We start from the raw sequence: 27,438 nt of genomic DNA, 5'->3' as shown, positions 1-27,438 counted from the left end.
TGGCGGGAGGAGGGACGGGGCGGGGCGGGCCCCCCCCCAGTGTCCCGGTGCCGCTCCCCGGGACCCGCTCTCTGCCCCCACCTGCGTGCCCTGGTTACCCCGCGGCCTCAGAGCCCCCTCCACCAGCCGATGGTCGGACTGCCGAGAGGACGAGTCGGTCCTGAACCGTGCCTGGGTCCTCGAGGGGCCCGGATGGGGCGTCGTGCTTCGGCGTAGGGGCGGGCCGCGGGCGTTCGGTGGGCGCCCTGGTCCTTGGAACCTGCCTCCCCGACCTAGGGGGGCATTTGCGTGGAGATGGCGGGGCGGGCCAGGGAGTCTACAAGGAAGTGGACGCTGGGCCTATGCGGAAGCCCCCGCCCCTGGGCCAAGGTCCTCACAGGCCAGTGGGAGGAAGGAAAGAGGGAGCAGCGGGACGGTGTGAGTGGAGCCCCCATCCCTCTCGCCCACGTACTGGGTTGGGTGTGCTGGAGCGCGGCCGGCCGCAAAGGCTGAGGCCAGGACTCGGGCTGTGGGGGCCGTGAATGCCAGCCTGGCAATGCAGCTGCCTACGCCTCTGATGACCCCAAGACCCAGCGCCTGCCGCCACCTTACCTGTAACCTCTCCAGCCAGATTGGTGCCCTCAGAGAGGGGAAGGGGAGTCTGGGGAGCGCCGTGCCTGGCTCAGAGGAAAGAAGGGCCCAGGGAGGGAGCCTGAAGGGAGATGGGCCCACTGCACTGCTGGTTCCTGTGGCTCTGTGGCGGCCCCTACCCCACTCTGCAGTTCAGGGTTTATCTGAGGCTCCAGGGACCTCTGCTGTGGCAGCAACAATCTCTCTCCCACAACCCACCCTTGCCCTGTAAAAACCCTTGAGGGACTTGTCCTGAGCTGTCTTTGATTACTGTGACCCTGGCCCTGGAAAGGGGTACCTGAAAGGCCTCGAAAAGCAATTGGGCATTTAGCAGTGTCAGATATTAGGTGCTGGGCAGGACAGAGGCACAGGCCATGTTTCTGGGACCCTCAGGTGAGTGTGATACCTGGTCCTGTGGCAAGACCAGCAGTGTAGGACCCTGATCTCCAATGTTTTTCCTCTTCTGACCAGCTCAGGGACTGAACTCTGGCCTAGGCTGGAGCCCAGCTGTCCCACCCCATGAGCCCCAGCAAGGACTTCCTGGGGAGGGAGGGGTGGGGCTGCCAGCTGCCTGCTGGAAGCCACCCAACTGTGTGTGGCACCGTGTGAGAGGGAATGTGTCATAAATCCATGTTTATGAGGCAGGCCTGGATGTGACCCCGCCCTCTTCCTTGTCCCCTGCACCCAATGACTCCCTTCCTGTGGGAAGAGCATCCCCATCCTTCCCCCACAATCTAGGAGGGAAACTGAGGCCCCCACTGGACCTATATCTTCCTGATGGGAGCAGGGAAAGAGTGGGTGTTGTTTTGTATTTCGTGCTAATATTTATTCTGATTTCACAAGTGGTGCCTGGTCCTTGTAGAAATCGTGGAGAGTCCTGAGGCTCCCAGAGAGGTGTTTTATCTCTACCTTTCAAATGAGGAAAGAGAGACTCATTGGTGGGTAGCCTGGCCCCTGCCAGGAGGAGGAGCTGGGGCCAGTGCCAGCAACCCACTTCTCCAGATGTTCTGGCCTGAATGGGGTGGGGGACTTGCGCAATCTCTGCTGCCTCCCCCACTACCTCCCCTCCTCCCCACTCACTTCCTGGTTTGTGGTCTGTGGCCAGCTGGAAGTGGTGGGCTGAGCATTCCCATTGTGGATTGCAGACCGAGCAGGCAGGCTGGCCAGGGGCAAGAGAAGGTGATGCCAGTCGAGAGGAAGGGACCTGGGGCCTCCTCTGTCCCCAGTGTGCTCTGCTGCTGGGATGGGAGAGGCTTGTTGGAGGAGGCAAGGATATCAGTGGAAGATGGAGGTGAGGACACCCTTGATACTTTGAAAGGATTTAAGGCTGGGATCAGTGCTGGGGTGAGCAGCTGTGTGCCCCTTGCTCCCACCCACAAAGGCTGTGGAGGGGCTGCCGCTGTCTCCAGCTATAGGGAGTGAGACCATCGATCACTGGAGCCTTTATAAGCAAGGCCTTGAGGGATGGTGGCTCTACTGGCCACAGAGGCCAGGGTTCCAGTACTGACCTTACTGTCCCGGGGTGCCCAGCACACTGGCTCAGTGTCCTCTTTAATGGAGAGGTGGCCGACAGCTATTGAAGCAGGGCTCTAGTCGGCTCCTACACGTCTGCTGTGAGCACCCATCTGGCAGCTTCTCAGCAGGGTGGCTGCTGGCCTCCTGGCCGGCCTGTGGGGCCCTCTGTGTCTGGTGGGCCCTGGGAGGGTCAAAAATTCCTTGGGCAGAGAGGACAGCTAGTAAGCAGGCTGAGGAGGGGCATGAGGGCTGCACCCTCCTTCCTGGGGCTATGCAGCCCTGGGCCCAGGTGGCTGTGGGACCCCTTGCCAAGCCCTGGGCCATGGGGAGGGGGCAGTTGCCTCAGAAATAGCCCATGACTTCAGGCCACTGGCTGGCCTGGCCGCTTCTGCCTCCTCCCCAAATAGCCAGGGGCTGGTCCTGGCCTCATTCCTGCAGCTTTGCTCCCCAGGCTGGGGCAGTTTCTTTTGATCCCCCCACAGACCCTCCAAAGCCTAGGGAATGGCCCCTGGGTGATTACTTGTGGTCTGGAAACTGAGCTGAGGATTCCAGGGTAGCTGTTGGGGATTCCTCTTACGAGTCAGGGTGGCTCCCACCTCCTCATGTCCTGGAGTGAGGTCCACAAGGCCTGAGGGAGATCCAGACTGAAGTGTCCTCAGACGCAGCTCCAGGAGTGCTAGGCAATTGTAGCTGACTTTCATTTCTCCAGGGTGGATGAAGGGAGAAGAGAGGTTTCCATGTGGGGGGCTCCTCCACCAGAACATACGGTAGTAGGGCAGGCATGAGGCAGAGCACATGTATGTGCACACACGCATGTCAGTGTGAACTGGGTACAGGCCTAAGTACACAGGTGTCAGCCATGCTCTGCTCACACCATCCTTCTGATGCCCTCACTCAGGAGGGCAGAGTGGGCTGAAAGCCTGGAGACTCCTGGACAGACTGGGATGGGGGTTTGCCTGAAGGGGTGCATGTTCTTGACAGCAACACTAATGAGAGCCAAGGGAACAGGGTTTGCAGCAGAGGCTGCTGTGGGTCCCATGGAGCTTGGGGACTGCAAATCTCCTACTGCCTTAGAAGGTATCCTTGATAAACACAGTGGGAAGCCTTTTACCTGTCTCCAGATGCAGACTACCTTCTCTGTGGAGGGCACATGATTTTGGACAGGGCAATTCTGCACTGAAGATGATTCCTGGGTAGGGGTGTGTCTCAGCTGTGGCTGGTGCTCCTGGCAGCGGGGAATGAGCGTCTGGGTCTTGAAGTGGGTCTGGGTGGTGCCCTACAGTATCCATTGCAGGAGGAGACCTGCTGACACCAGATGCCTAGTTGTGGCATGCTTTGGAGGCAAGCCCTGTCCCTGCCTGGCTTCCCAGAGAGGACACCACTGCCAGCCAGTCTGGGCATCCAGGCCCAGCAAGGCTTGCTTATCCCTGGCAGGGGTCAAGAATGCTAGGCCTGGAGACTGTCCTGTCTCTGGCTGTGAGCCTGGCATGGGAGGGACACGTGCAGACTGCAGAGCCCTGAGCATCGGCACCAGGCAGGCTCCCTCTTACCTCATGTCCCTGAGGCACCAGCGGTGTCTTCCCCCCAATGAAGGAGCTCCTCTCTACCCCCTCCAAAGCTTTCATTGCCCCCTTCTACTGAAGAATTGTGTTGCTATCACCTGTGTCCACAGAGGACCCACTATGTGCAGCAGACACATTCCTACCACCCACCCCCATCTCATGGTATGGACAAGGATTCAGGCAGAGGATCTGCCACTTGCCTAGGCTCTGGTACCTACCAGTAAGTGTACCACCACCTTTGGTTCAAATTGTCAACTTTATTTTCAGTATAGCCAAGGACCAGGCCATTGTCTGTAGTTGGGCACTGGATGCACCTTTGGTAGCAGCAACTCAGTTCTGAGGGAGCTGGTGCCACCTGGTCCCAGAGGATGTGGTTGAAGCAGTCACACACAGCACAGGGCCTGAGGACATGTTTGTGGACCCTTCAAGGCCTGAGGGCACCTTGAAGGGTCCTTAGGGACCTGTAGCAAGAAAGGACCCCCTGGCACCCACTACCCAGAGGAAGCCTGGGCCCTTTTACCACTCATAGCTCCTGGACAGCCCAGCCTGTAGCCTGTTGTTGGCACCCCCACTCCCTATTCTTTTTTTTTTTTTTTTTTGAGATACAGTCTTACTCCATTGCCCAGGTTAGAGTGAAAGCCGTGGTGTCAGCCTAGCTCACAGCAACCTCAAACTCCTGGGCTCAAGCGATCCTACTGCCTCAGCCTCCTGAGTAGCTGGGACTACAGGCATGCGCCACCATGCCCAGCTAATTTTTTTCTATATATATTAGTTGGCCAATTAATTTCTATTTATAGTACAGATGGGGTCTCACTCTTGCTCAGGTTGGTTTTGAACTCCTGACCTCAAGCAATCTGTCTGCCTCAGCCTCCCAGAGAGCTAGGATTACAGCTGTGAGCCACCACTCCCGGCCCCCACCCCCTATTTTCTCTGGTGGGTCAGTCCACCCAGTGTCCAGAGACAGAAATGCTAGGGACTCCCCCCAGCAGTCTCAGCTAAAAGCAGATGGGCCATTTTGTATCCAACTCAGGGCAGGGATGAGCCCCCAGGGGTGATGGTTGAACTCTGCGATAAAGGGAAGAGAAGAGAGTGGACACCAGAAAGCGTACTGCCACCTCCACTCAGTGGGTTCAGGAGGGCTAGGTGAGGCCTGGCTCAGAGCACCTGCTGGGGGAACAGGGGCTTGGGGTAGGGGTAACTGCTCTGATCCTGACCTGGGTGTGATCAAGTGTATGCATGAACTTCGAGAGTGCACACACGTATACGAGTGTGTACAGTTGTGTGTGTGCACATGTGTGAATGTGTGAGTATATACCTATGAAGGTGTGTGCGTGAGCTAGGTGTGTGCATGTGAGTCTGTGTGTACAAACAGGCGTGTGAGCATGTGCATGTGCAAATGAATGAATGCACAAGCTGTGTGTATGATTGTGAGTGATGAGGAGCGTGTGCACATGGATGTGTATGAGGGAATGTGAGTGCTCACGAGGGACTGGGTGTGTGTGAGATAAATGATTTGTCAGTGCCGGCCTTTGGAGGAGGTTTGAGATTCCGTTTAAGGGGATCCAGGGTCACTCTCCCATCCCCCACCCTCTTCCCCCTTTGTGCCCCTCCTGCCTCACCTTCTCAAGCACAGATCTAGGCAGGATGAGGTAGCGACTCCCTCTGGAGTCAGAGAGAAGCTGAAAAGCCCAGGACTGCTGTAGACCACCAGATCCCCCCAGGCCTTCCCTCCTAGGCCCAGGCGCTTGTGAGCCGCAGCCACAGGTGTCCCAGCGGCCGGGCCCTGCGGAGTGCGGAGCCCAGCGGCCTTCCTGGAGGAGGCGATTTCGGCCAGGCAGGCGGGCGGCGCGCATTCCTGAGCCCTGAGTCAGCGCAGCCGCCCCCTCCGGCCGGGCCCGCCCCCGGCGCGCACGCCCCTCGCTCCATGGCATTCCCGGGAGGGCGGGCCGGACCGGAGGGCGGGCGGGCGCGGGCGGGGACTCGGCGCGGGCGCCCTCCGGGCCAGCGGCGGCGGCCCCTCCCCGACACCCTCGGGACCCTCCGAGGACCCCGGCGGCGGCGGCGGTGAGCGGGCGCGGCCGGGAGCGGGGCGCAGGGTCCGGGCGGGGCGGGTTCCGGCTAGGCGCCGAGCTCGGGGCCTGTCCTCCGCCCGCCGCGCCCGCAGCTGCCCCGAGCGGCGGGGTCGCGGCGGGGCCGGCGCAGGACGGTGCGAGCCGCGCTCCAGGCGGCCGGACTTTCCTTCCCGGAGTGTCCCGAGCCTCTGGCGGCGGCGGCCCGGCCCGGATTCCTCACCCGGCGCGCCGCAAAAATAGCCCGTGGCCGGATTAGCGTGTCCCGCGGCCTGACCCGGCCGGACAGCTCGGCTCCAGGTCCCGCCCGGCAGCTGAGGTCCCGGGAGCCGGAGGGCTCGGAGTCCGCGGCGTCCCTGGTTCCTCCGAGCCCCCCCACGTTTTCCTTCCCTGCCGCCGCCGGTGGGTGGTGTCTCCCAGGCGAAACTCCAGCTCAGAGGGTGGGACTTCTCGCACAGTCCCTGTCCCGGCCGTCCTCACCCGGTGGGAATAACAGCAGCAGCTGTGGGGCTGGGGGCGCTGACCCTCCTTGTGCTTCACGGGCAGCCCCTCCTCCCCACCTGGAAGCACTGAAATCCAGGGTGGGCTGGAAGCGCCTCCCAAAGACAGCCCCCCACGCTGTGCTGGGGTTGAAGCAGGCCTTCTCCCTGCCGGGGTGACAGCCAGACCCCAGGCGCTCAGGGCACTGGGCAGAGCCTGGCTGTCTGCCTTGCTGGGCGCATGTTTGTAGGGCTGGGTAGGAACCGGCAGGGGATCCCCCACCCAGGCCTGCCCCCAGACCGGATGGTCCTGACCAGAGTTCCTTCTTTGGTGTCAGCTTGGGGTTGTGAGTCTGTGTCTGTCCGGGTGGGTGGGGCCTGGGTCTGTTGGCCCTAGCCCTGTGCTGGGAAACCCCCCCACCCCCGCCTTGGGACTTCCTGTTGGAGACGAGGAGAAGATTCAAGGATGAAACTGGCTTTTCAGGTTTGACCCAGCTAGATGCCTAGGCAATCCCAGGCTGGGTTCTCCCCACCCCCACAGAGCCAACCTCAGCCCCATAGCCCCCCCCCCCAGCCCAAGGTTAGGAGGAAGCTGGGGAACCAAGCAGCTGGCTGGGGCTCAAGGGGTCCCTGAGGCTGAGCCCGCTGCCACCAGGGGTCACTGTGGGTAAGCTGGGTCCCTTTTCCTGAGAATGGGCAGGACAAGTAGGGGGCATGGGAGTCAGGTAGACCCAGATTGAAGGCAGTGGGCTTGGGACACCTTCCCAGCCCCTCCAAGCAGCCTCCCTCCCATTGCACAGACAGGCTGGTGGAGGGTAGCACAGTGGGAGGGTCACTGTGGCCCTCAGCCTTTGTCCAGCATCTGTGAGCTGACCACCCTGGGAAGCTGCCCTTCTAGGGGGCACTTGGTTCAGAGGAAATCCCCCAGGTCTCCCCTGACTTTCAGGGACCATCAGGGCCCTCCCTCCAGCAGCTCCAGCTGTGGCTCAGGGCACCCCCAGCTGCTTCTGTGTGGCTTCAGCCCCCTTCCTGGATGTGAGGGCCTCCCCCACATCAGTCCAGTTTCCCACTTCAGTGTCTGTGACAGGATCGACTTTCTGCCCAAGGATTGGATTACTTGGCTTCTGCCTGTTTTCTGGGTTGGGTATGTTTGGGGTGACTCCCTCCTCCTTCAACTGAGATGCCCCTGGTGGGGCCTGTGTACTGGGGCCCCAGAGGGGTCTGACAGCCCTCCACAGCCTGGAGGCTGAGGAGCCCAGGTGGTCTGCCCCCTCCTCTGCAGCCAGGGCCAGCTGGGCAGGCAGACGGGGTCCCTGCTATCACAGCTGCTGGGCAGACCTGGCCCAAGGCGCTGAACTCCTCTATAGGATCTGTGGCCTTAGTCAGTGACTGGCCTCTAAAATCCTAAGTTTCCTTATCTGTAAGATGGACTCAGAGACCACTCCCAGGGGTTATGACAGGTCAACGTGGTCAGTCAAGATCAGGTTTGAGGCAGGTGTGCCAGACTTCTGATGCCTGAAGCCATTTCTGCTCTGACTTGGTTTCACCTTCTGGAGCCTCTCCAGTCCTATCCTGCTGTCTGTGGGTCCTGGAGGGGGTTGCTGAGCCTGGGGGTGCCTGGGCACCAGGGCGCATGTACGTAAGGTCACATGAAGCCAGGGACACTTATGGAGGGCTCTGATGGTGACTGGGCCGCTCATCTGCCCTCTAGCCAGGTATGTTGGTGGGATGTGGGCCTCTCCCCTTCTCCAGCCTAGAGAGGGTGCTTTCACTTAACTCAAGGACCTGGCTGGACCCCAGATTGGGGACCAAAGTATCCAGCTTTTAAAGGGAAAGTTACACCCAGAATCTGGTATAGCTAAGTACTTGTTCCTACCCTCTTTCTGACTATATGGCCTGGACAGGTCCCCTAACCTGAGCCTTGTGGCTTGTGTCAGCCCCTGTCAGACCCAGCTGGGTCAGGGGCTGTCTTGCCCCGGCTGTCAGTGACCCTGTGTCAAGTGTGCTGGCTGAGCTGTGGGGCAGTGTCCCTTCTCCAGGGCTGGCCCCCTCCTCCCCTGTGTACCATCCTCCCAGGTTTGGTCCCAGTGTGTCTTTGTCACTAGGGATTCCTGTGTCTCCAGGGCCTTGCTTGGCTTACCTCACAGGCATCCTGTAGCAGGAAGCCTCTAGTTCTGTTGTTGCCTCCACATGCTCGTCTGCGGTGAGGCAGGTGATCGGTGATGTGGGGAGGCAGGGATCCAGCATGTCCTTCTGGGGACAGGGAGAGGGTCTCAGCCCTGCCCTGCTCCACCCTGAACCTCGCTTCTTCCATAGAAAAGTCGAGGGGTCCCTGGGAGGGTGAAGGGCACTTTGTGGTTTGCAAAGGGCCTGGCACATCTCGTTCTTGGCGTGATCCCATTCGCAGATGAGCCACAGAGAAGCCAGGTGATTTTCCCTTTGCTATGTGGTAGCAAGTGGTGCAGAAAGACTGGATTCTAGGCTGCCAGGTAGCTGGTTATTCCCCTTCCAGGGGGGCCCAGGGTTGGGCATCAAATTAGGGGTCAAATAGAAGACTGAATGTCAGAGACCAAGGTGCAGGTAGAGATGCTAGAGGAGCCAGTGTCCCGGCCTGCGGGACCTTCTGTTACTCGCGGGGGTCAAGGGGGACCTTGCCTGAAAGAGATGAGCGAGAGAAAGGAACGAGACCAAGCAAAGGGTTGTCAAGGTCTGCTTTACTTAGATTCTTAGTAGGTTTTATAAGCATACAGAAACAAGGAAGTAGAAACAGAAAAATAGAGTGGGGCGACGATGAGGCTTGGGTCTGGGTTAATCAGCCCCAATCAGCGTCTTATTGGTATCCTGTTTTTGACTGGTTACTCATCTCCAACCTGGCAGGTGGTCGGGAACAATTGCAGTCAGCACTCCCTGGAGCATCCCGTGGTCAGCACGTCATGGAATGCATTCTTCTCGGAGCTATAGCTGGAATTTTCCAGGGCGAAGTCCGTGCGTAGGACGAGTCATAGGGGAGTTGAGGGTCTTTGAGGGTCCTTGCCTCTAACATCTCCCCCTCTCTTTATTAATATGAGGGAGGTTTATATAAGTTGGTGGAGAGCCTGTCTTAGGCTACGCGATATGCTTCCGCAACCAGCACCCCAAATATAAGATCTGGCGATTAATGTGAAGGTGAGGCCTCTGTCTTAGGCTCTGTAGGTGGCATCCAGCTCCGGCACTTCTGATTATGAAGTGTGCCCCCGGGCATGGACCTACAATATTCCCGTCATGGAGTTACCTCACTGCTGGTGGGGTGTGCACCTGGTACGCGGCATCGCGATAATCCCGTCATGGGCGTCTCCACAGCCTTTGGAACCAACTGTGTTCCATGTCTGAGGCAAGGTCTGAGAAATTTAGACCTTCAGTGGGTGTATTGGGAGACTCTCCACGGAGGTCTTCTCTGGAGCCTCTTTGTTCTAGCCGTTGGTAAAACACGGAGACCGATTTTTGTGTGGCTGTGTCTACCTGTGACTTGACAAAATTAGTTAGTTTTTTGAAAGCCCAAGGCCCAAAGGTGAGGAGCAACAGAAAGCCTACAAGCGGCCCTAAGACACTGGGAAGCAATGTGGATAGCCAGGGGGATGTAGAAAACCAATTTTGATACCATGCTTCACTCTGTTCTCTCCGTTTTTTTCTATCTTCTAGGCTTTGTCTGACTCTTTCAATGCTATCTTCTACCAGGCCTGTTTTGTCTGCGTAGAAGCAACATTCTTCTTTAAGTGCTGCGCACAAACCTCCCTCTTGGAGGAACACTAAGTCTAGTGTTCTATTTTGCAACACTACCTCAGAAAGCGAAGCAAGGGACTCTTTAAGATACTTTAGGCCCTGCTGTAGCTCTCGGAGATCATTATCAATGGCAGCAGAGAGCTGCAGGTACTGCTGGTTGGAGGTGACCAAAGAGGCTATGCCAGTCCTAGCCCCTGTGGCACCAAGGCCTAGGACAACTGCGAGTGTTATGGCCGAGATGGGCTCCCTCTTTTTCCGGGGCATTGTGGTGCTGCGCTCCCAAAATCTGAGCAATTCGTCAGCAGGATGTACAGTGAGCCTGGGGAAGAGCATGACTAACACACAGTATTCTCTATGCTCCAGAAACGTTGCAGTGACTACATACGGGGTAAGGCCGGAAGAACAAGCAAAATAAGAGGTGTTAGATGCCTGAATATACTGAAAGGTGGAGTCGACAGTAATTGACTGATTGCATATTTTCTCTAAGGGTGCGGGGGGAAGCATTCTTGGGCTAAGAAGGCAAAGGCCTAGGCCTGTGACTTGGCTGAGTGTTAGGCCATCATGGGTCTCTAGGCCCCATCTGAATCTGCTGGTGTCGTTAGTAAATAATCCTGGAATGGGGGAGACTCTTGTTTTCTTGGGAAATATTACAGGTGTCCGATAGAGGAACTGAATTAGTTTATCAGGGGGGTAATGATTATCTAGTTTTCCCTGGAAAGACATACAGTTAACCGCCCAGTCATCATCATTCTGTATTAGCCACTGAATTTGAGAAGCATTGTAAGGGAGTATGATGATATCTGGATCCTTTCCAAAGAGTTTAAGGGAGTTTTCTTGCCCCAATCGAATAATCTTAGCTACTAAGTAAGGGTAGGTGGGAAGGACTTTAGGGGAGGAAGCCGATAGGTGAACCCAAAAAAGAGGCTTGCCCTGCCAAAAGAGTCCTGTGGGTGAAAAGGGGGTGGGGAGGACAATGAAGTACAAGGGGGAATCGGGGGAGAAGTAGCCAATGGCCTGGGCATTTATGGCCTGCTCGACCAAACTAAGCGCTTGCTGCCCTTCTTTAGTTAGGGAGCGGGGAGAGGTTGGGTCAGTATCTCCCTGCAGGATGTCAAATAGGGGTTTTAACTGTCCTGTGGTGAGTTTTAAATATGGGCGAAGCCAATTAATGTCACCTAGAAGACGCTGAAAATCGTTAAGGCATTGAAGAGAGTCTTTTCTGATCTGTACTTTTTGGGAGAGGACCTTATTGGGGAATAATTCAAAACCTAAGAACAGGTGAGGGGGGCAGACCTGAATCTTTTCAGGGGACAGACGGAGGCCTCGAGCTTGTAAGGCCGAGACAACCTGCATAGTAACTTGATGTAAGGTTGCCTCGTTGGCTCCGGCAAAAAGAATGTCATCCATATAATGAATTATATATATTTGAGGATGTTGAGTTCTAAAAGAATCAATTGTCTGAGCCACATATTTTTGGCAAAGGGTAGGGCTGTTGGCCATGCCTTGAGGCAATACTCGCCATTGGAAGCGCGGGGAGGGTCCTATACAATTTACTACCGGGAGACTGAAAGCAAAGCATTTGCAGTCATCCTGGTGCAAGGGTATGGAGAAGAAGCAGTCTTTTAGGTCAATGACTATCTTATAGTAGCCTTTGGGGATGGGCGAAGGCAAACCAGGCTGGAGTGCCCCCATGGGAACCATTGTTTGGTTAACAGCCCGTAAGTCTTGTAGCAGCCGCCACTTGCCAGTCCTTTTTTGGATGACGAAAATGGGGGTATTCCATGGTGAAGTAGAGGGCTCTATGTGACCGGCAGCTAATTGTTACTGCACTAACGCTGTAGCTGCGGCTAGCTTGTTAGATGGGAGGGGTCACTGATCGATCCAGACAGGTGAGTCACTCTTCCAAGTGATTTTATCTGCCTGAAGTGCACGGGGATCAATGGCCCTTACAAAAAATGGTCTTTGAACCCTAGTCTTGATCTGTCTGACTTAGGGAGGGTGGTTAGGGGTGCTCTTAGTCCCTGACCCTCTTTGCCTAAACCCTGTCCTGGGAGGAATCCCTGTTTAAGCATTTGGCTGGCTACAACTTCATTGGGGCTGCACATAATGACATTCATTTGTGCAAGGATATCACGGCCCCATAAGTAACAGGTAGGCTTGGGACTACAAAGGGTTGAGTGGTGCCTCTGTTTCCCTCAGAGTCTTCCCATGTCAAAATTTTTGAGCTCTGGAGAGTGTCTTTAGCCTGTCCTATACCTTGCAAGTGCGTAAGGGAGGGCTGCAGTGGCCATGAATCGGGCCAGGCGTCTTGGGCAATAACCGTGGAATCGGCGCCTGAATCAAGAAGGCCTTCAAAAAGTTTACCATCTAACTTTAACCGCAGGGTGGGTCGTTTTTTGGTGATAGCTTGGACCCAATAGAGATCAGAAGAGCCAGGGCAGGAAGCACCTCGGTTAGAGGCGATGGCTGGGAAGGATGTATTAAGGGGCAAGGGTAATGCCTGAGCTAAGCGCTGTCCCTTAGAGACACACACAGGGCCTGTAAGCGCACTGGCTAAGATGTTAATTTCTCCGGTGAAGTCACTATCTACTATGGAGGGGTGGACTATGAGCCCTGCAAGAGTGGAGGAGGCTCGGCCCAGAATAAAAAAGAACATGTTGGGGGGGGGTGTCCAAAGGAACCAGTGGCAAAATTTGAACACCATCCTCAGGTCTTAATATTGTGTCGGAGGAGGCACACAAGTCCACTCCTGCGCTCCCTGTGGTTGCTCAGAGGAGTCTAGGGGCTGGGGATCCTCTTGTCGGCTGTTCCCTGAGGCCAACTGAAATTGAATAGGACGAGGGGCCCGGGGCTGGCCCCTCAGGCCGTTTCCCGAAAGGGGTGGCAAGGGATTTCCAAGGGCATCCGTCTTAGAACGGCACTCATTAGCCCAATGGTATCCTTTCTTGCAGCGAGGACAGAGGGAGGGGGGCCGAGTTGGCCTGCCTGGTGGTCCACTGAGGTTAGGGGCAGCAGAGGAGGTGGCTAAGGGGCATTGCCTCGCAAAGTGCCCTGGCTGACCGCACTTAAAACAGCCTCTCTGTGCCATAGTGCCTTGAATGGCGGCCCCAACCGCAAGCTGTACGGCCTGCGATACCTTATGGGTGAAGGGGTCAGCATCATTACACATTCTAATCATGTCATTAAGGTCTTTATTTTTGAGTTTGCCCCTGAGGATGGCCCTACAGGTGCTGTTGGCATTTTCATAGGCCAATTGTTTAATTCTCATCTTCGTGTCCGAGGGCTCGTTCAGCAGACTCTAAAAGCCTGCCCACAAATTCACTAAAGCCCTCTTGAGCTCCCTGGGTGATTTTTGTCAGGGGAGTAAGGACAGATCCCGTAGAGGGAAGTGTACGCCAAGCGCCGAAGGCGGCCACGGCGGTCTGAGACAAAAGCTCAATCGGGAGTCCCCTTTGGCGCTGTTCAGTGGCAAACTTTCCTTGTCCGCTAAGTTTTTCAAGGGTCCAAGATGCAGAATTGGGGTTTTTTAAATTATTAGCAGCCGTGGTCTGACAGCGGTCGAGAAAATCGGCTTTCCACGAGAGGAACTGTCCGCGTGAAAGGACTGCCTGAACCAGCTTGGTCCATTCTCCGGGGAGCAAGTAGCTGCCTCCTGAGGCTGCCTCTAGGAGGGAGTAGGTAAAGGGTGCATTGGGCCCATACGTCCTAACGGCAGAATTTAATTCTTTTAAAGTCTTAAGCTTTAGTCTGCGGAACTCAGTGGGCTCTGCAGTGGGCCCTGGGACTGCCTCCTCTGGGGGGTCATCACTATCACTTTCCCTTTCTCTCTCTTCTGCATCCTCAATATCTGAATCTTGGGGCGGGCACTGGCTCAAAGAAGGGGCGGCACGCCTATTAGACTGGATAACTACCGGGAATGCTAGGGCTTCATGCAAGGACTTTAAGGATTTTTTATTTAAGGTGGCGTGTGACTGGGCGGTCTCCTGACGTGGGTGGCTAATGAAGACCGAATCTTTAAGCGTATCTTGGAGGGAGGACAAGTCTTTGGAAAGCTGGGCAAACTCTTTTTGAAGTTGTAGGACATCCTTTAATTGAGTAACCCTTTGACTTAAGTCTTCTTTGGCACGCAAAAGCAGGGGCATTGTAAGGGGAGGCATTAATGAAGGTGCGCAAATTTGGGGCGCGTAAGGAGGAGGCCATTCGGGATTGTGATATTGGGCCGCTTCCTCTCTGATGGTTGCCTCTTCGGCGGGACTCTCTGGGGGAGGGGTTTTTTTTTTGAATACCGGGTAGTTGAATGCATGAGGGGCTGTAACCTCGGGTAAGGGAGGGTAGAGGGCGTTGAACGGTGTCTGGCCTACTAACCGGGGGCTCGTCTCTAGATGTCCGGAGCTCAACCGATGGGTCTGGAGGGGGCATATTAATACAAACTGAGGGGCAAGGGGAAGGGCATTTTGATCTTTTAGGATTATGGGGGGGGGGCGACCCTTCGGCCGCTCCTAAAGACGTTTTTGAAGCGGACTGTGACACGGGTCGGAGGCAGAATTCTGCTACTGAGAGCAGCTGCTTTTTATTGGGATCTGAATCTGCCCCTTCAACATTATCTCTGATTAGTCCCCAGTACAAAAAAACAGATCCAGGGACAGCATCTGGGCCTTGATTTAGAAGTAAATCGTTTAAATCTCTACCTACTTTTTGCCATTTGTGTGGGTGAATCTCAGGTCCACCAATAATAAACCAAGGACAAGCACGATCAATGAACACAAAAAACTTTACTAAGTCTTTTTTCTTAACTCTAATTCCTCTCTCTCTGAGTGAGGCCTTAAGATCCTTGATAAAAACGGCCTCTTTAGACAATGAATGGCCCATCTCGATGGGGTGACAATGTAAAAATTTACTCACCAGACCGTCGACTCTGTGAGCGGCAGAACGAGGGTCTCTGTAGGGTTTCCTTCGGCCGAAGAGCACTCCGTGGCGTCACCCGACAAACGCCCGTACCTCGTGCCCCACGTTGGGCGCCACTTGTCCCGGCCTGCGGGACCTTCTGTTACTTGCGGGGGTCAAGGGGGACCTTGCCTGAAAGAGATGAGCGAGAGAAAGGAACGAGACCAAGCAAAGGGTTGTCAAGGTCTGCTTTACTTAGATTCTTAGTAGGTTTTATAAGCATACAGAAACAAGGAAGTAGAAACAGAAAAATAGAGTGGGGCGACGATGAGGCTTGGGTCTGGGTTAATCAGCCCCAATCAGCGTCTTATTGGTATCCTGTTTTTGACTGGTTACTCATCTCCAACCTGGCAGGTGGTCGGGAACAATTGCAGTCAGCACTCCCTGGAGCATCCCGTGGTCAGCACGTCATGGAATGCATTCTTCTCGGAGCTATAGCTGGAATTTTCCAGGGCAAAGTCCGTGCGTAGGACGAGTCATAGGGGAGTTGAGGGTCTTTGAGGGTCCTTGCCTCTAACAAGCCAGCACCTCCTGGGACCAGGCTTGGGTGAATTGAGTCTGGGAAGGTGTGCTGGGGTCAGGCTTGTTGCTCCAGCTGACCTTGGCAGTGGGCAGTTCCCTGGGCAGGGTAGGGCCCATGCGTGATGATTTTGGCCCTGAGCTGGCCATCCACTCTGCCTTCAGCCGTCCCTGGCAGCATCACCCTGTGAATGTACAGGGAAGGCCTGAGATGCGAGGTTGCTGCTCACAACTGAGAATGTGGCTTCATGCTGGCTGTGGCCACTGTCCAGACCTAGGCAGGCCAGAACTTCTCCTGTCACGCCCTAAATCAACACCTTTGAAGGGTCCTATGCCCAGGCCTCCCAAGGCTCGCCCTCTTGTTGCACGTGCCGTGGGGACCTCTTGCACTCCAGCTCCTACCTGCAGCTTCGGGTTACTCCTCCTGTCCCACAGAGGCCCCAGTGCTGCAAGCAGCACCAGATGTTCTGTTGTTGGCACAGCTGTTACAAGTTGTGTACCTACTGTGTGCTGGGCACTGCTGTGACCCCTGATTTTCAGATGGGAAAACTGAGGCTTGCTTAGGGTTGTAGGTGGTGGAGACAAATTGGATCTGAGTGCAGCGCCTCACCTGGGCTGTCCCTACTGGCCTCTTGCATCGGCTCCTGTGCACAGGGCCAGCTTGAAGGGTCCCCAGTCACGCCCAGAGCAGGAACCTGAGTCGTCAGGACTCTCCCTCACCCCCCACCCAGCCCCCCTGCCCCTCCACGCCAGTCTCCTTGCAGCCAGAGCGGGCTTCCTTCCACATGCCTCGGAGCTGGTCCTGAGCTGCTCAGACGGCCTGGGACGTGCTGCTGTTTTGTTCGCCCTCCAGACTCTGTCACCACTGTTTACTCCGCAGCATTTCCCACCTTACTTCGAGATGCCCATGTGGGCACCTTCTGACGGGGCTTGGCCTGGCTGGGCAGCCATGAATGGTGCTGGAGTGACTCATGCTGTGTGACCCTTAGGCTGTCAGGCTCTCCGTGGCCGCGGTTTCCCCCTGCACTGTGGGGTCAGCAGAGGGGAGATGCTGTTGGGATTCCCCCCGAGGGGCTGTCTGGGAACAAGAGCCCACTGTGCGCCTGGGGAAGGCCTGGACACTGAGCCACTGTTTCCAGGCAGGCAACGTGCGGCTCCCTGGCCCAGACTCTTTGTCCAGCCTGGGCCTGCCCCTCCCCTGTGTCTGCCGTGGGGCTCCCCCACCACATGCCTTGTGGATCCCACCCACTTGAGGCCTGGGTGGGGAACCGGGCATACACGAGTGGGCAGGCCAGGAACACAGTACTGAGGCCAGAGTGGGCGTCCTCTGCTGTCTGCTGGACCTAGAGCTGTGTGGTTCTCAAACACCTTCCTGCCTCCACCCCTAGCACAGGAGGGGTTTGGGTGGAGGTGAGGCACCCCAGGAGACATGGCATGGAGGCTCACGAACTGAACTCCCCAGCATTTCCTGGGGCCAACTGCGGGCTTAGGCTGAAGTAGGGACTGGGGGATGTCTTGAGGAATCCTCCGTTACTCCAGATCGTGGAGACAGGCCCCTGCTAGCCTGTGCTCTGCCGTGATCAGTGTTTACCCAGTGGTGGCTTCAGAGCAAGCATGTCTTGGCCACTGTGGACCCAGCAATGGCAGGACAGGACCGCACACATAGGATCAAACTCCCCTCCTGTGCCATGCTATGCCCAGGGATCCAGGCCGAGGAGCACCTGTGGGAGTGGGGCAGCCTGCCTGAGGCTGCAGGTCCTCGAATACATGGGAGGCTGAGCAGAGTACTTTTGCTGGGGGCTCTGAGCGAGATGGGAGGGAGCCAGGTGTGAGGACAGGCCTTGCTGGGGACAGCAGGCGCCATGGAGGGTTATGGGTAGTGTGAGTCGAGCAGGCGGCAAAGTTGCTTGCACTTCTGAGCCCAGGGCCAGCTGATGTCGTCTAGAGATGCTGGGCACAGGTAGAGAGGCTCCTCGAGGGGTAGCCCCCGGCACCCTGCCTGCTGACTCCTAGTGGTGGGAGTCAGCTCCCACCTGCTCCTCTCTGGACCCCACAACGACCCGTTCTCTAGGCAAGAACACCAAGGCTAGCTAAGGCATGTGATTGTTGGGTGGCAGGGCCAGAGTGGCCCCTCAGGGTGGACTGAAGGCAGCATGGCTTCCCCTACCTGAAATATTAAGGGGGTCTCCATCCTGCCTGGTGCCTGGCCCCTTACCCGCAGTGGGGCCCGCACAGCCTGCGGGTCAGCATGCCTGGGTCCCCACCTGGTGGCTGGGAGGGTGTGCTCAGGAGGCTGCAGCAGCTCTGAAGGCTTAGGAAGCTTCTTCCTCAGCCTTCCCAGCACCTTGCCAGCCTTCCACCACCTTCCCACCCTCAGTGTCTGAGGCTCAGGGGCGGCCCCTGCTGGCCATTTCCCTACCAGCAGGGTGTTGGCGCTGCGGCCCACCTGACCTGTGCGCTGTTGGCACCGTGGCTGGGCCACATCAGGGGACACACAGGTCCAGGCTGAGTTGGGGTAGAGTCAGATGCTGACTGCTAGAATTCTCAGTCAGGCGCCTTCATGCTGGACACTGGCCCCTCCCTCAACACTGTGGGCTCGGCACGGGCGGGGGCCCAGAAGGGACTGCTAGTGTCGTGCAGACAAATGCTGCCCTGAGGTCAGGCTGCCGACGGCATGGAGAGGAACTCAGCGCTGGGGGGCCGTGTGGGTGGAAAGACCCCGGGCACCATGCCTGGGATGCCCCCCTGAGGTTTGCTCCCACCTGCGCCTTGGGACCTGAAGTGGATGGTCAGCTCAGAGATGGGGCTGGAATGTGAGGGTAGGCTGAGACCCAGGAGAAGGCACCTGAAGGACCCCTCCCACCTGGTCTGTTTCTGGCCTGTGGAGCTCAGTACCTGGAGCTGTCCCTGGCTGGTGCCCTAGAAGCCATGAGCACTGTCCCAGGACCCTTCCTGGTCCATGTAAGACCATTAGGAGCTATGAGCAGTGTCTTGGGCCTTTCCCTAGTTATGCTGCCCTGGATGTGTGACCTTGAGCAAGGCAAGCTTCTGTTCTCTAGGCCTCAGTTTCCCTGCTTGTACAGTATGGGTAGAGCTTTCTTTATATCCTCGCCAAGCAGCTGAGAGGGAAACTCACAAGTGGAAGCTGTTTCTGGAGGCTTTAGTGGGTGGGTTATAGACCCTACTACCCTCTTTGAAGGGGCTGAGGCATTTTTGGTTTTCTGCCCAAAATGGCTCCAGGAAGCTCCAGCCCTAACTCTCCGTGTCCCTGTTGTGTTTCCAATCTTGGATCTCTACTTGTCCCTCTTGGTGGGGGAGGTGCAGATCTGTCCCAAGGCGTAAGGGGGGGCAGTAGCGTCCTGAGGAGGCCATGCCTCACAGTCACGTTGCCAGGGAGTGGTGCTCCAAAGCGAACCCTGGCCTCTCTGCTCGTGGCCCTTCCCCTGTGCCCAAGTGACAGGTTTGGGGTTTGGGGTCGCAGGTGTTCAGGCTAGTGCCAGCCATGCAGTGCCCCTCACTACCCCCAGTGTTGAGCACCTTCGCCGCTGTTTCCGGGCATGTGGTACCACTTGGTGGTCATCGCAGTGTCTGTGCCCAGGTGGCTTTGGAAAGCCGTTTGTGCACAGAAGCCTGGCACTGCCAGCTGCTCTGCTTGCTGGGGAGCCATGTCTTCCTCTGAATGTGGTGGTTCTGTGCGATACACTGATCACACACCCCTTGCAGACTGTTGTGCGCACAGTGGGCACTGTCTCTGGAGTGGAAGTCATGGTTAAGAGGATGAAGTCTGGGTCAGACAGGCCTGAGATTTGCCCTGTGTAGATGGGGGTGAGCCCATGCTCACTGTGACCACACTGCTATTCCCTATGTCTAGAACGCCCTCCGAAACCCCAGCCGCACTCACTCTCCTCCTTTAAGCCTTTGCTCAGACGTCACCTCCCAGGGAGGCCTCACTGCCTCCCACCGAGCAACCGTAATCTGCTGTCTTTCCAGTCACACTTAGCATCTTTTAACACAGTGCATTTACTTACTTGTAGGTTGATTATTCTCTAGGCTGTGCACTCCAGGAGGGCAGGGACTTTGTCGTGTTTATTCACCAGTGTGTCCCAAGCACCTAGAACAGTGTCTTGGTCACAGTAGGCCCTCAGTAGTTGTCTGTGGAGGATTTGTGTTGTCTGAGGACCTAGGGTATGCCCAGCTCTGTCTGTCGAGGTGAGCATGTCAGTGCTGAGCACACAGTAGGTCTCTGACAGCGGGAGCCATGAGCACCACTGTGGGGCTTGTCATTGCTTCTGCCTCCTCCTGGGTTTGGGCCCAGTGCGTCCTCAGGTCTGTCAGTGTTGTCCTGACTGAACGGCACCCCCGACCCTGCCCCAGGCCTGCCCTACTGCACCTGGAACCATGAGTGAGGCCCGCAGAGACAGCACGAGCAGTCTGCAGCGCAAGAAGCCTCCCTGGCTGAAGCTGGACATCCCAGCTGTGGTGCCCCCGGCTGCAGAGGAGCCCAGCTTCCTGCAGGTAGGCCCTGGTCAGCAGGGGCTGTGGGTGCACCCCGTTCAGTCCCCTCACTGTGCCCCTGTTGCCCAGCCCCTGAGGCGCCAGGCTTTCCTGCGGAGTGTGAGTATGCCAGCGGAGACAGCCCGCGTCCCTTCGCCCCACCCTGAGCCCCGGCGGCCAGTGCTGCAGCGCCAGACGTCCATCACACAGACCATTCGCAGGTATTGCGCTGTCCTGGCCGCTCCACAGGGTGGGGGCCAGGGGCTGTGGGGACACAGACAGCCACAGTGGGTGGGACTAGGGCAGGGGCCCCTCCTGCCCCAGTGTTCTCCTCGGTCTTAGTCCCCCCATCTCCTGTCCTCCTCCTGTTCTGGGCACCGACTGCTCTCCTGTTACCCCTCCTCACGACCTCCTCCCCCAGTACTCACGCTCTCCTTCTTCCACCTCCCCAATGCTCTGGCCTCTCAGCAGCCGACAAGTACGCTTTGGGCGTGTCCACACTCTGCCCCTCCTGGGTGCCCGGGCTGCCTGCAGGGCCCTCCCACCGCACCAGTCTCTCTCTTGGTCCCTGCTCAGGTGCATCATACAGGTCATGAGTGTGTTGGTGTTTTCTGGCATGTGGATGGCATGCAGCCTCTTGGGAGCTGCCAGCATGGTTGGCATTCCCTGGGGCTCTTAACAGCGGGTGCTGCAAGTGTTTTTGTTTGCATATCCAAGGGCTGTGTACGGGCTTCTGGGCCCTGTAGCACCTGCTGTCTGGGATTTGTGGTGTCCTGGGTTTTGGCTGCTGCCTAGGGCCAAGCTCCTTTGGGCTGAGCTCTCAGCTTCCTGTCTGGATTCAGTGTCTCCCTTCAGTTCCCCTTTAGGGATGGGGTGAGGGCCCATGTGAAGCACTCAACTGGGTAAGGCCTGCTAGCTGTGGTTTAGTGGGAATTTGGAGTTGGCTGTTTAGGGTGTGGCCAGGGATGGCACCCACTCATCCTCTTAATTAGACCATGACTACCTAGACCCTGGACCCTAGGGTGACTAGAAGTCAGGGGCAGGGCATGCTGTCCCACAGGAGGGCCTTTGAAGCCCCAGCCTAGGAGCAGGGAGATCTGGCTGTCCCTTGCTGAGTCCTTCCTATGCCAGGGGGACAGCTGACTGGTTTGGAGTGAGCAAGGACAGTGACAGCACCCAGAAGTGGCAGCGCAAGAGCATCCGTCACTGCAGCCAGCGCTATGGGAAGCTGAAGCCCCAAGTCATCCGGGAACTGGACCTGCCCAGCCAGGACAATGTGTCGCTGACCAGCACCGAGACGCCGCCCCCACTGTATGTGGGGCCTTGCCAGCTGGGCATGCAGAAGGTATGCCGCCCACTGCGGCCCTGCAGGCCCCTCATTCTCCCCAGGCTAGGGCTGGGGACACAGCCTGCCCAGGCAGAGGAGGTGCTATTCTGGGAGAGCGGTCAGATAGTCCCATGACGGCACCTGAGATACTCTGTGGGAAGGGGGACCTTGTGATGGGGACAGGGTCCTGGATGGGAAGGCGTCCCAGGCTGAAGAGCAGTGCAGAGGCCCTACTAGCAGGGAGAAGGACTCCTCTTGGGGCTGTAGGGTGGGGATGGTGCCCGTATAGCTGTCCCGGAGCCCATGAGGGGTGAGAGGGGAGCAGTCACACTCTGCACGAAAGGCTTGTGTGGGTCTGGGTGGGCTAGGAACCCCGTGTTGCTGACCCAGCCCTGACTCCAGTGTCCCCTCCCCTCCGCCAGATTATAGACCCCCTGGCCCGAGGCCGGGCCTTCAGGGTGGCCGATGACGCTGTGGATGGCCTGAGTGCCCCGCACACTCCCATCACGCCAGGTGCTGCCTCCCTCTGCTCCTTCTCCAGCTCCCGCTCAGGTTTCAACCGGCTCCCGCGGCGGCGCAAGCGTGAGTCGGTGGCCAAGATGAGCTTCCGGGCAGCAGCGGCGCTGGTGAAGGTGGGTGCAGGGGCCAAGGGTGGGGATGAGGGCGAGCCGGCTTCTGGGTCCCATGCTCAGTTCCTTGCCCCCAGGGCCGCTCGGTTAGGGATGGCACATTGCGCCGGGTGCAGCGCCGAAGCTTCACTCCTGCCAGCTTTCTGGAGGAAGACACAGCTGACTTCCCCGATGAGCTGGACACGTCCTTCTTTGCCCGGGTAAGAAGCACCCAGGGCATCTCCCAATCCTCTTCGTCTCTGCGTCCACCCTGACCTCACTTGTTTGCTAGGAAGGTATCCTCCACGAGGAGCTGTCCACATACCCAGACGAAGTTTTTGAGTCGCCATCAGAGGCAGCGCTCAAGGACTGGGAGAAAGCCCCGGAGCAGGCGGACCTCACTGGGGGGGCCCTAGACCGCAGCGAGCTGGAACGCAGCCACCTGATGCTGTGAGTGTGGAAGGCGGGTGAGGGGTCCACCTGGGGAACCTGGGGCCCATCAGGGGCAGCTGGCCAAGGCTCTGGTGCTCACAGTCTGGGGGTGATGGAAAGGGCTGCTTCGTGGACTGGGAACCCACCATAGGTGGGAGACCCCGGGCTGGGCATGATGCCCATCTCAACTGCCCGTCTATGGAATGGGACAGCAGTCCCACAGCCCAGGGGCTGGACAGAATCCAGCAGGGAGCAGCAGGTGACATAGTTAACACTTGCTAAAGCACAGAACCTCTGGTATGTCCTGGTTCCCTCCTCCCTGCCATGCCCAGAGGGGTGCAGGGTTGCTCTTTTACTGGTAAGGAGGAGGCTGATGCTGAATGACTCGCCCAGCGTCTTACCACTAGTCCTGGGTGGGATGGAGACAGACGGGTGCCCCGGTTCCAGGAGGCTGCGGTGAGGAATGGAACGGTAGCAGGTTGGGGGGCTGGGGAGGGAAGTAAACGCGCTGGCTCCCTCCAGGCCCCTGGAGCGTGGCTGGCGGAAGCAGAAGGAGGGTGCCGCAGCCCCACAGCCCAAGGTGCGGCTTCGGCAGGAGGTGGTGAGCACCACCGGGCAGCGACGGGGCCAGCGCATCGCAGTGCCAGTGCGCAAGCTTTTCGCCAGGGAGAAGCGGCCGTATGGGCTGGGCATGGTGGGACGGCTCACCAACCGCACCTACCGCAAGCGCATCGACAGCTACGTCAAGCGCCAGATTGAGGACATGGATGATCACAGGTGGGTGTGTGGTAGGGATGCAGCCCTGGGCTGGCAGTCCCGGGGGGTGGAGCTCTTGGGTGAGGGCGGGGGGCCGTGGGTCGGGGATGCGGCCCCTGCTGATGCTCTGCCTCGCAGGCCCTTCTTCACCTACTGGCTCACCTTCGTGCACTCGCTCGTCACCATTCTAGCCGTGTGCATCTATGGCATCGCGCCTGTGGGCTTCTCGCAGCATGAGACGGTGGACTCGGTGAGCCCCTGTGCCCTCCCCGGGCCCAGATGACTGGAGTCTGGGCTTGGACGCCCTCCTACCCCGGTCAGGTAGAAGAGGGGCCACGTTGGCCGGTCTGATCCCGCTCCCCAACTTCCTAGGTGCTGCGGAACCGCGGCGTCTACGAGAACGTCAAGTACGTGCAGCAGGAGAACTTCTGGATCGGGCCCAGCTCGGTGAGGGCGGGGCTGGGGGCGGCGCCTGGAGGTGCTCGGCGGGCAGGGGGCCTGGGCCCACAGCTGCACGCGCTCCTTCACCCACAGGAGGCCCTCATTCATCTGGGCGCCAAGTTCTCGCCCTGCATGCGCCAGGACCCGCAGGTGCACAGCTTCATCCATGCGGCGCGCGAGCGCGAAAAGCACTCAGCCTGCTGCGTGCGCAACGACAGGTCGGGCTGCGTGCAGACGTCGGAGGAGGAGTGCTCGGTGCGTTTCCCTGCCCCGGCTCCCACTCTTGTCTGTGCTGTGTGTGTTCAGCCTGCAGACTGACACAGTTGAATGATCCTGTACCTTTATCCTTGGGACATTGAACGTCCTATGTGCAGGGCCTTTCCCATCTCATTCGTTCTTTTTTTTTTTTTTGAGACAGAGTCTTGCTCTGTTGCCCACCTAGAGTGCTGTGGCGTCAGCCCAGCTCACAGCAACCTTGCCTGGGTTTAGGCAATCCTTCTGCCTCAGCCTCCCAGGTAGCTGGGACTACAGGCATGTGCCACCATGCCCAGCTAATTTTTTTTTCTCTATATATTTTTAGTTGGCCAATTAATTTCTTTCTATTTTTAGTAGAGATGGGGGTCTCGCTCTTGCTCAGGCTGGTTTTGAACTCCTGACCTTGAGCGATCCACCCGCCTCGGCCTCCCAGAGTGCTAGGATTACAGGCATGAGCCACCACACCTGGCTTCGTTTGTTCTTATCCCGTACTCCTCCAGCTCCATCTCCTTGCCCCAAAGATGACCATTTGATTTTTTGATTTGGTCTTTTGCTTTGGGTGTACTCACTGAGTATGTGTCTTGTTGGTGTGTATGTGTCTTAAAGTTTGCATAACTGGTATTGCCTTTTTATCCCACTAAACAGTTTTTAAAAAGATTGATCCAAACTTTTATCACATCATCTTATATGCAGGTGCCATAGTTTATACCAGTCCCCTGATTTAGGGCACAGAGGTAGTTTCTAATTTTTAAGTTAATAGTAATTATGCTGGTGAACGCCTTGTAACAGAATCTCTACCAAGATGCATGTGCATTTCAAGAGTATAAATTCATAGAGGCTGAGTTGTAGAGTCACAGGGAGGATTTCAGCGGTTTTGCCTTTGACCCCTGACTCCCTGAGGCACCACATTGCCCTGACTGAACTAGGTAAGGGGTGGGCTCTGACCAGGGCTGACCCTGTGTCCCCTCCATAGTCCACCCTGGCAGTGTGGGTGAAGTGGCCCATCCATCCCAGTGCGCCAGACCTTGCAGGCCACAAGAGGCAGTTTGGCTCCGTCTGCCACCAGGATCCCAGGTCAGTCCTGCTGGCCACTCTCCTACCTGCTTTTGTCCACGCCTTCCTGGGGGGTGTGATGGGGGTATGCTCCCCTTGGTGTTGAGTTGGGTGGAAGGGTACCAATGCCAGGGGGTTGAAGCAGGGTCTCACCACACACTTGGTTCATGCAGGGTTTGTGATGAACCCTCATCCGAAGACCCCCACGAGTGGCCAGAAGACATCACCAAATGGCCGGTGAGCTGGGGTGGGGGGTTATTGGTGAGTCACCCTTGTCATGTGGTGGAGGAAGCCACACCTACCCATTAGTAGTGCCGGAGACTCACACATTTTCAGATGCTGTACCCCTGGCCTTTGCACAGCCCATCCTGCCCCTCTGAGCAAGTAGTCAGAACAGGAGAGCTAGGTGAAGACTTTGAAGGTCAAATGATATTATTCCAGTTTGACAGATGGCCCAGCTGAGGCTTAGGGTGTGGTGGCTTGCCTGAAGTCAAGGAAGGCCTGCTTTCTACCTCATGAGCTTGTCCATCTTTGCTTCATCCCCAAACATGGTGTGGGGTGGAGGGTTGGAGGAGGTTCTGACCCATCTCACCCCCATTTGTGACCCAGATCTGCACCAAAAACAGCGCTGGGAACCACACCAACCATCCCCACATGGACTGTGTCATAACAGGCCGGCCCTGCTGCATTGGCACCAAGGGCAGGTAGGTGTACCTGTGTGAGTGTGTAGCTGGTCTCTGGTCTCAGAGCATTGCCCTAGGGCTGTGCCCTTCTCCCTCACCGAGTCCTGAGATAACCCAATATATCAAGGAGTGTGGGGTGGCAAAGGGTCTGGACTTGTTCAGGGCCAACAAAGCAGGTGGGTGGGGCTGAAAGCTGCCCCTGGTCCCCAGCAGTCCCCCTCTGCAAAGTGGCACCCTCCAAACCTTAGCCTGACCTTCCAGGTGTGAGATCACCTCCCGTGAGTACTGTGACTTCATGAGGGGCTACTTCCATGAGGAGGCCACACTTTGCTCTCAGGTAGGTCTCCTGGTCGAGTATGCTTCCCCTCTGCCCAGCCACTGTGGGTCCTGATGGGCCACTCTGCACAGGTGCACTGCATGGATGACGTGTGTGGGCTCCTGCCTTTCCTCAACCCTGAGGTGCCTGACCAGTTCTACCGCCTGTGGCTATCCCTCTTTCTGCACGCCGGGCAAGTGACACTGTGGGCAGGGTGGTGTGGTCTCAGGGACCCCAGGAGTGGCTGGCTGGGAGTGGCAGAGAGGTCCCTTTCCCTGCTGAGTGCCTCCCTACTGCCACCCCCCCCACAGGATCCTGCACTGCCTGGTGTCCATCTGCTTCCAGATGACCGTCTTGCGGGACCTGGAGAAGCTGGCAGGTTGGCACCGCATAGCCATCATCTACCTGTTGAGCGGTGTCACTGGCAACCTGGCCAGTGCCATTTTCTTGCCATACCGGGCAGAGGTGAGGCTGCCCCTCAGGGTGGGGATCCTCCTGTGTGTACCTGTGGTCTGGTGTGAACTCAGTCTATGTTGAGCACTGAGTTTGGGTCTTTATGGCGTCTAGCCTGGGAGCATCTGCATCTGGCTCCTCAGTCCTGATGCGCTCTTGGCCATGGGAGGTGGGACGGAAAGATGAGGCCCTGGGTCCAGGGGGGCCCATTCTGCCCCACTGGCTCACAACCAACCCTACTGCCTCCCAGGTGGGCCCTGCCGGCTCGCAGTTTGGCATCCTGGCCTGCCTCTTTGTGGAGCTCTTCCAGAGCTGGCAGATCCTGGCGCGGCCCTGGCGTGCCTTCTTCAAGCTGCTTGCTGTGGTGCTCTTCCTCTTCACCTTTGGGCTGCTGCCCTGGATTGACAACTTTGCCCACATCTCGGGCTTCATCAGTGGCCTCTTCCTCTCCTTTGCCTTCCTGCCCTACATCAGCTTTGGCAAGTTCGACCTGTACCGCAAGCGCTGCCAGATCATCATCTTTCAGGTGGTCTTCCTGGGCCTCCTAGCTGGCCTGGTGGTCCTCTTCTACTTCTATCCTGTCCGCTGTGAGTGGTGTGAGTTCCTGACCTGCATCCCCTTCACCGACAAGTTCTGTGAGAAGTACGAACTGGATGCTCAGCTCCACTGAGCTGGCTGCCAGCACTGGTGGCCACACGCTTCAGGCCAGAGCCAGACGGACACGACCATCCTTAGCTTCACAGGCCTAAGGGACTCACCTGTTTCTGAACACAGACCTGTTGTGCCTTATTCACGTCTGTTGAACCCTTCATAATGCCGGGCATTTATTACACTACTTCCTGTGATAACCTTCTAACTAGTCTCTTGACGACCACCTCATGTGGCCAATAAATGGACTGGGAGCGTTTTAGCTGCCACTAACTTGACCAGGGCTTCTTCCTCCTTCCACCTCGTTTCTGGCTAGGGGCGGTAGAGGGAGGTCCGGCGGGCCCCTGGCCTCCGACTCACAATTCCCCAGGACATGAACTAAGTGTCAGATACCGTCATAGGCTCTTTCACTCCCTAAGTAGGCACACCTTGCTCCCCCTTCCTGAGTGGCTGGCAGCTAAGGCTGGGGCAAGGCCTCAGGGATGTGTATCATATACCCCACCCCCAACATACTGT

General features: G+C 57.4%; 1 protein-coding gene across 3 annotated transcripts; it reads left to right on the top strand.

Annotated features, from left to right (window-relative positions):
• Positions 1 to 1,603: 1,603 nt before the first annotated feature.
• RHBDF1 (rhomboid 5 homolog 1) lies at positions 1,604 to 27,200 on the top strand. 3 transcript variants are annotated; one of them, XM_012737749.3, is made up of 18 exons: positions 1,609 to 1,900; positions 19,831 to 19,971; positions 20,041 to 20,171; positions 21,082 to 21,295; positions 21,700 to 21,909; positions 21,984 to 22,106; positions 22,178 to 22,335; positions 22,840 to 23,094; positions 23,212 to 23,323; positions 23,446 to 23,520; positions 23,608 to 23,769; positions 24,743 to 24,843; positions 24,996 to 25,059; positions 25,432 to 25,526; positions 25,767 to 25,842; positions 25,914 to 26,014; positions 26,133 to 26,286; positions 26,525 to 27,200. In XM_012737749.3, the coding sequence occupies exons 1-18, from the start codon at positions 1,853 to 1,855 to the stop codon at positions 26,942 to 26,944; spliced, it is 2,640 nt and encodes an 879-aa protein (XP_012593203.1). In that variant the 5' UTR covers positions 1,609 to 1,852; the 3' UTR covers positions 26,945 to 27,200. The 3 variants fall into 3 exon arrangements, with proteins under 3 accessions (XP_012593201.1, XP_012593203.1, XP_075851009.1); XM_012737747.3 differs by having other exon boundaries at positions 1,604 to 1,900; positions 19,831 to 20,171; XM_075994894.1 differs by lacking the exon at positions 1,609 to 1,900 and adding an exon at positions 5,622 to 5,750 and having other exon boundaries at positions 19,831 to 20,171.
• Positions 27,201 to 27,438: the final 238 nt, after the last annotated feature.

This window comes from Microcebus murinus, chromosome 19 (genome assembly GCF_040939455.1).
Source record: "Microcebus murinus isolate Inina chromosome 19, M.murinus_Inina_mat1.0, whole genome shotgun sequence".
In the NCBI taxonomy this organism is placed as follows: domain Eukaryota; kingdom Metazoa; phylum Chordata; class Mammalia; order Primates; family Cheirogaleidae; genus Microcebus; species Microcebus murinus.
Note: the sequence above shows the minus strand (reverse complement) of the source record. Positions and strands in the feature narration are given on the sequence as shown.

Coding starts and splice junctions, on each gene's coding strand:
- RHBDF1 (XM_012737747.3), top strand. CDS start 1,853: ATGGGAGAGGCTTGTTGGAGGAGGCAAGGATATCAGTGGAAGATGGAG. Junction 1,901..19,830: donor GATATCAGTGGAAGATGGAG/GTGAGGACACCC, acceptor ACCCTGCCCCAG/GCCTGCCCTACTGCACCTGG. Junction 22,336..22,839: donor GAACGCAGCCACCTGATGCT/GTGAGTGTGGAA, acceptor GGCTCCCTCCAG/GCCCCTGGAGCGTGGCTGGC.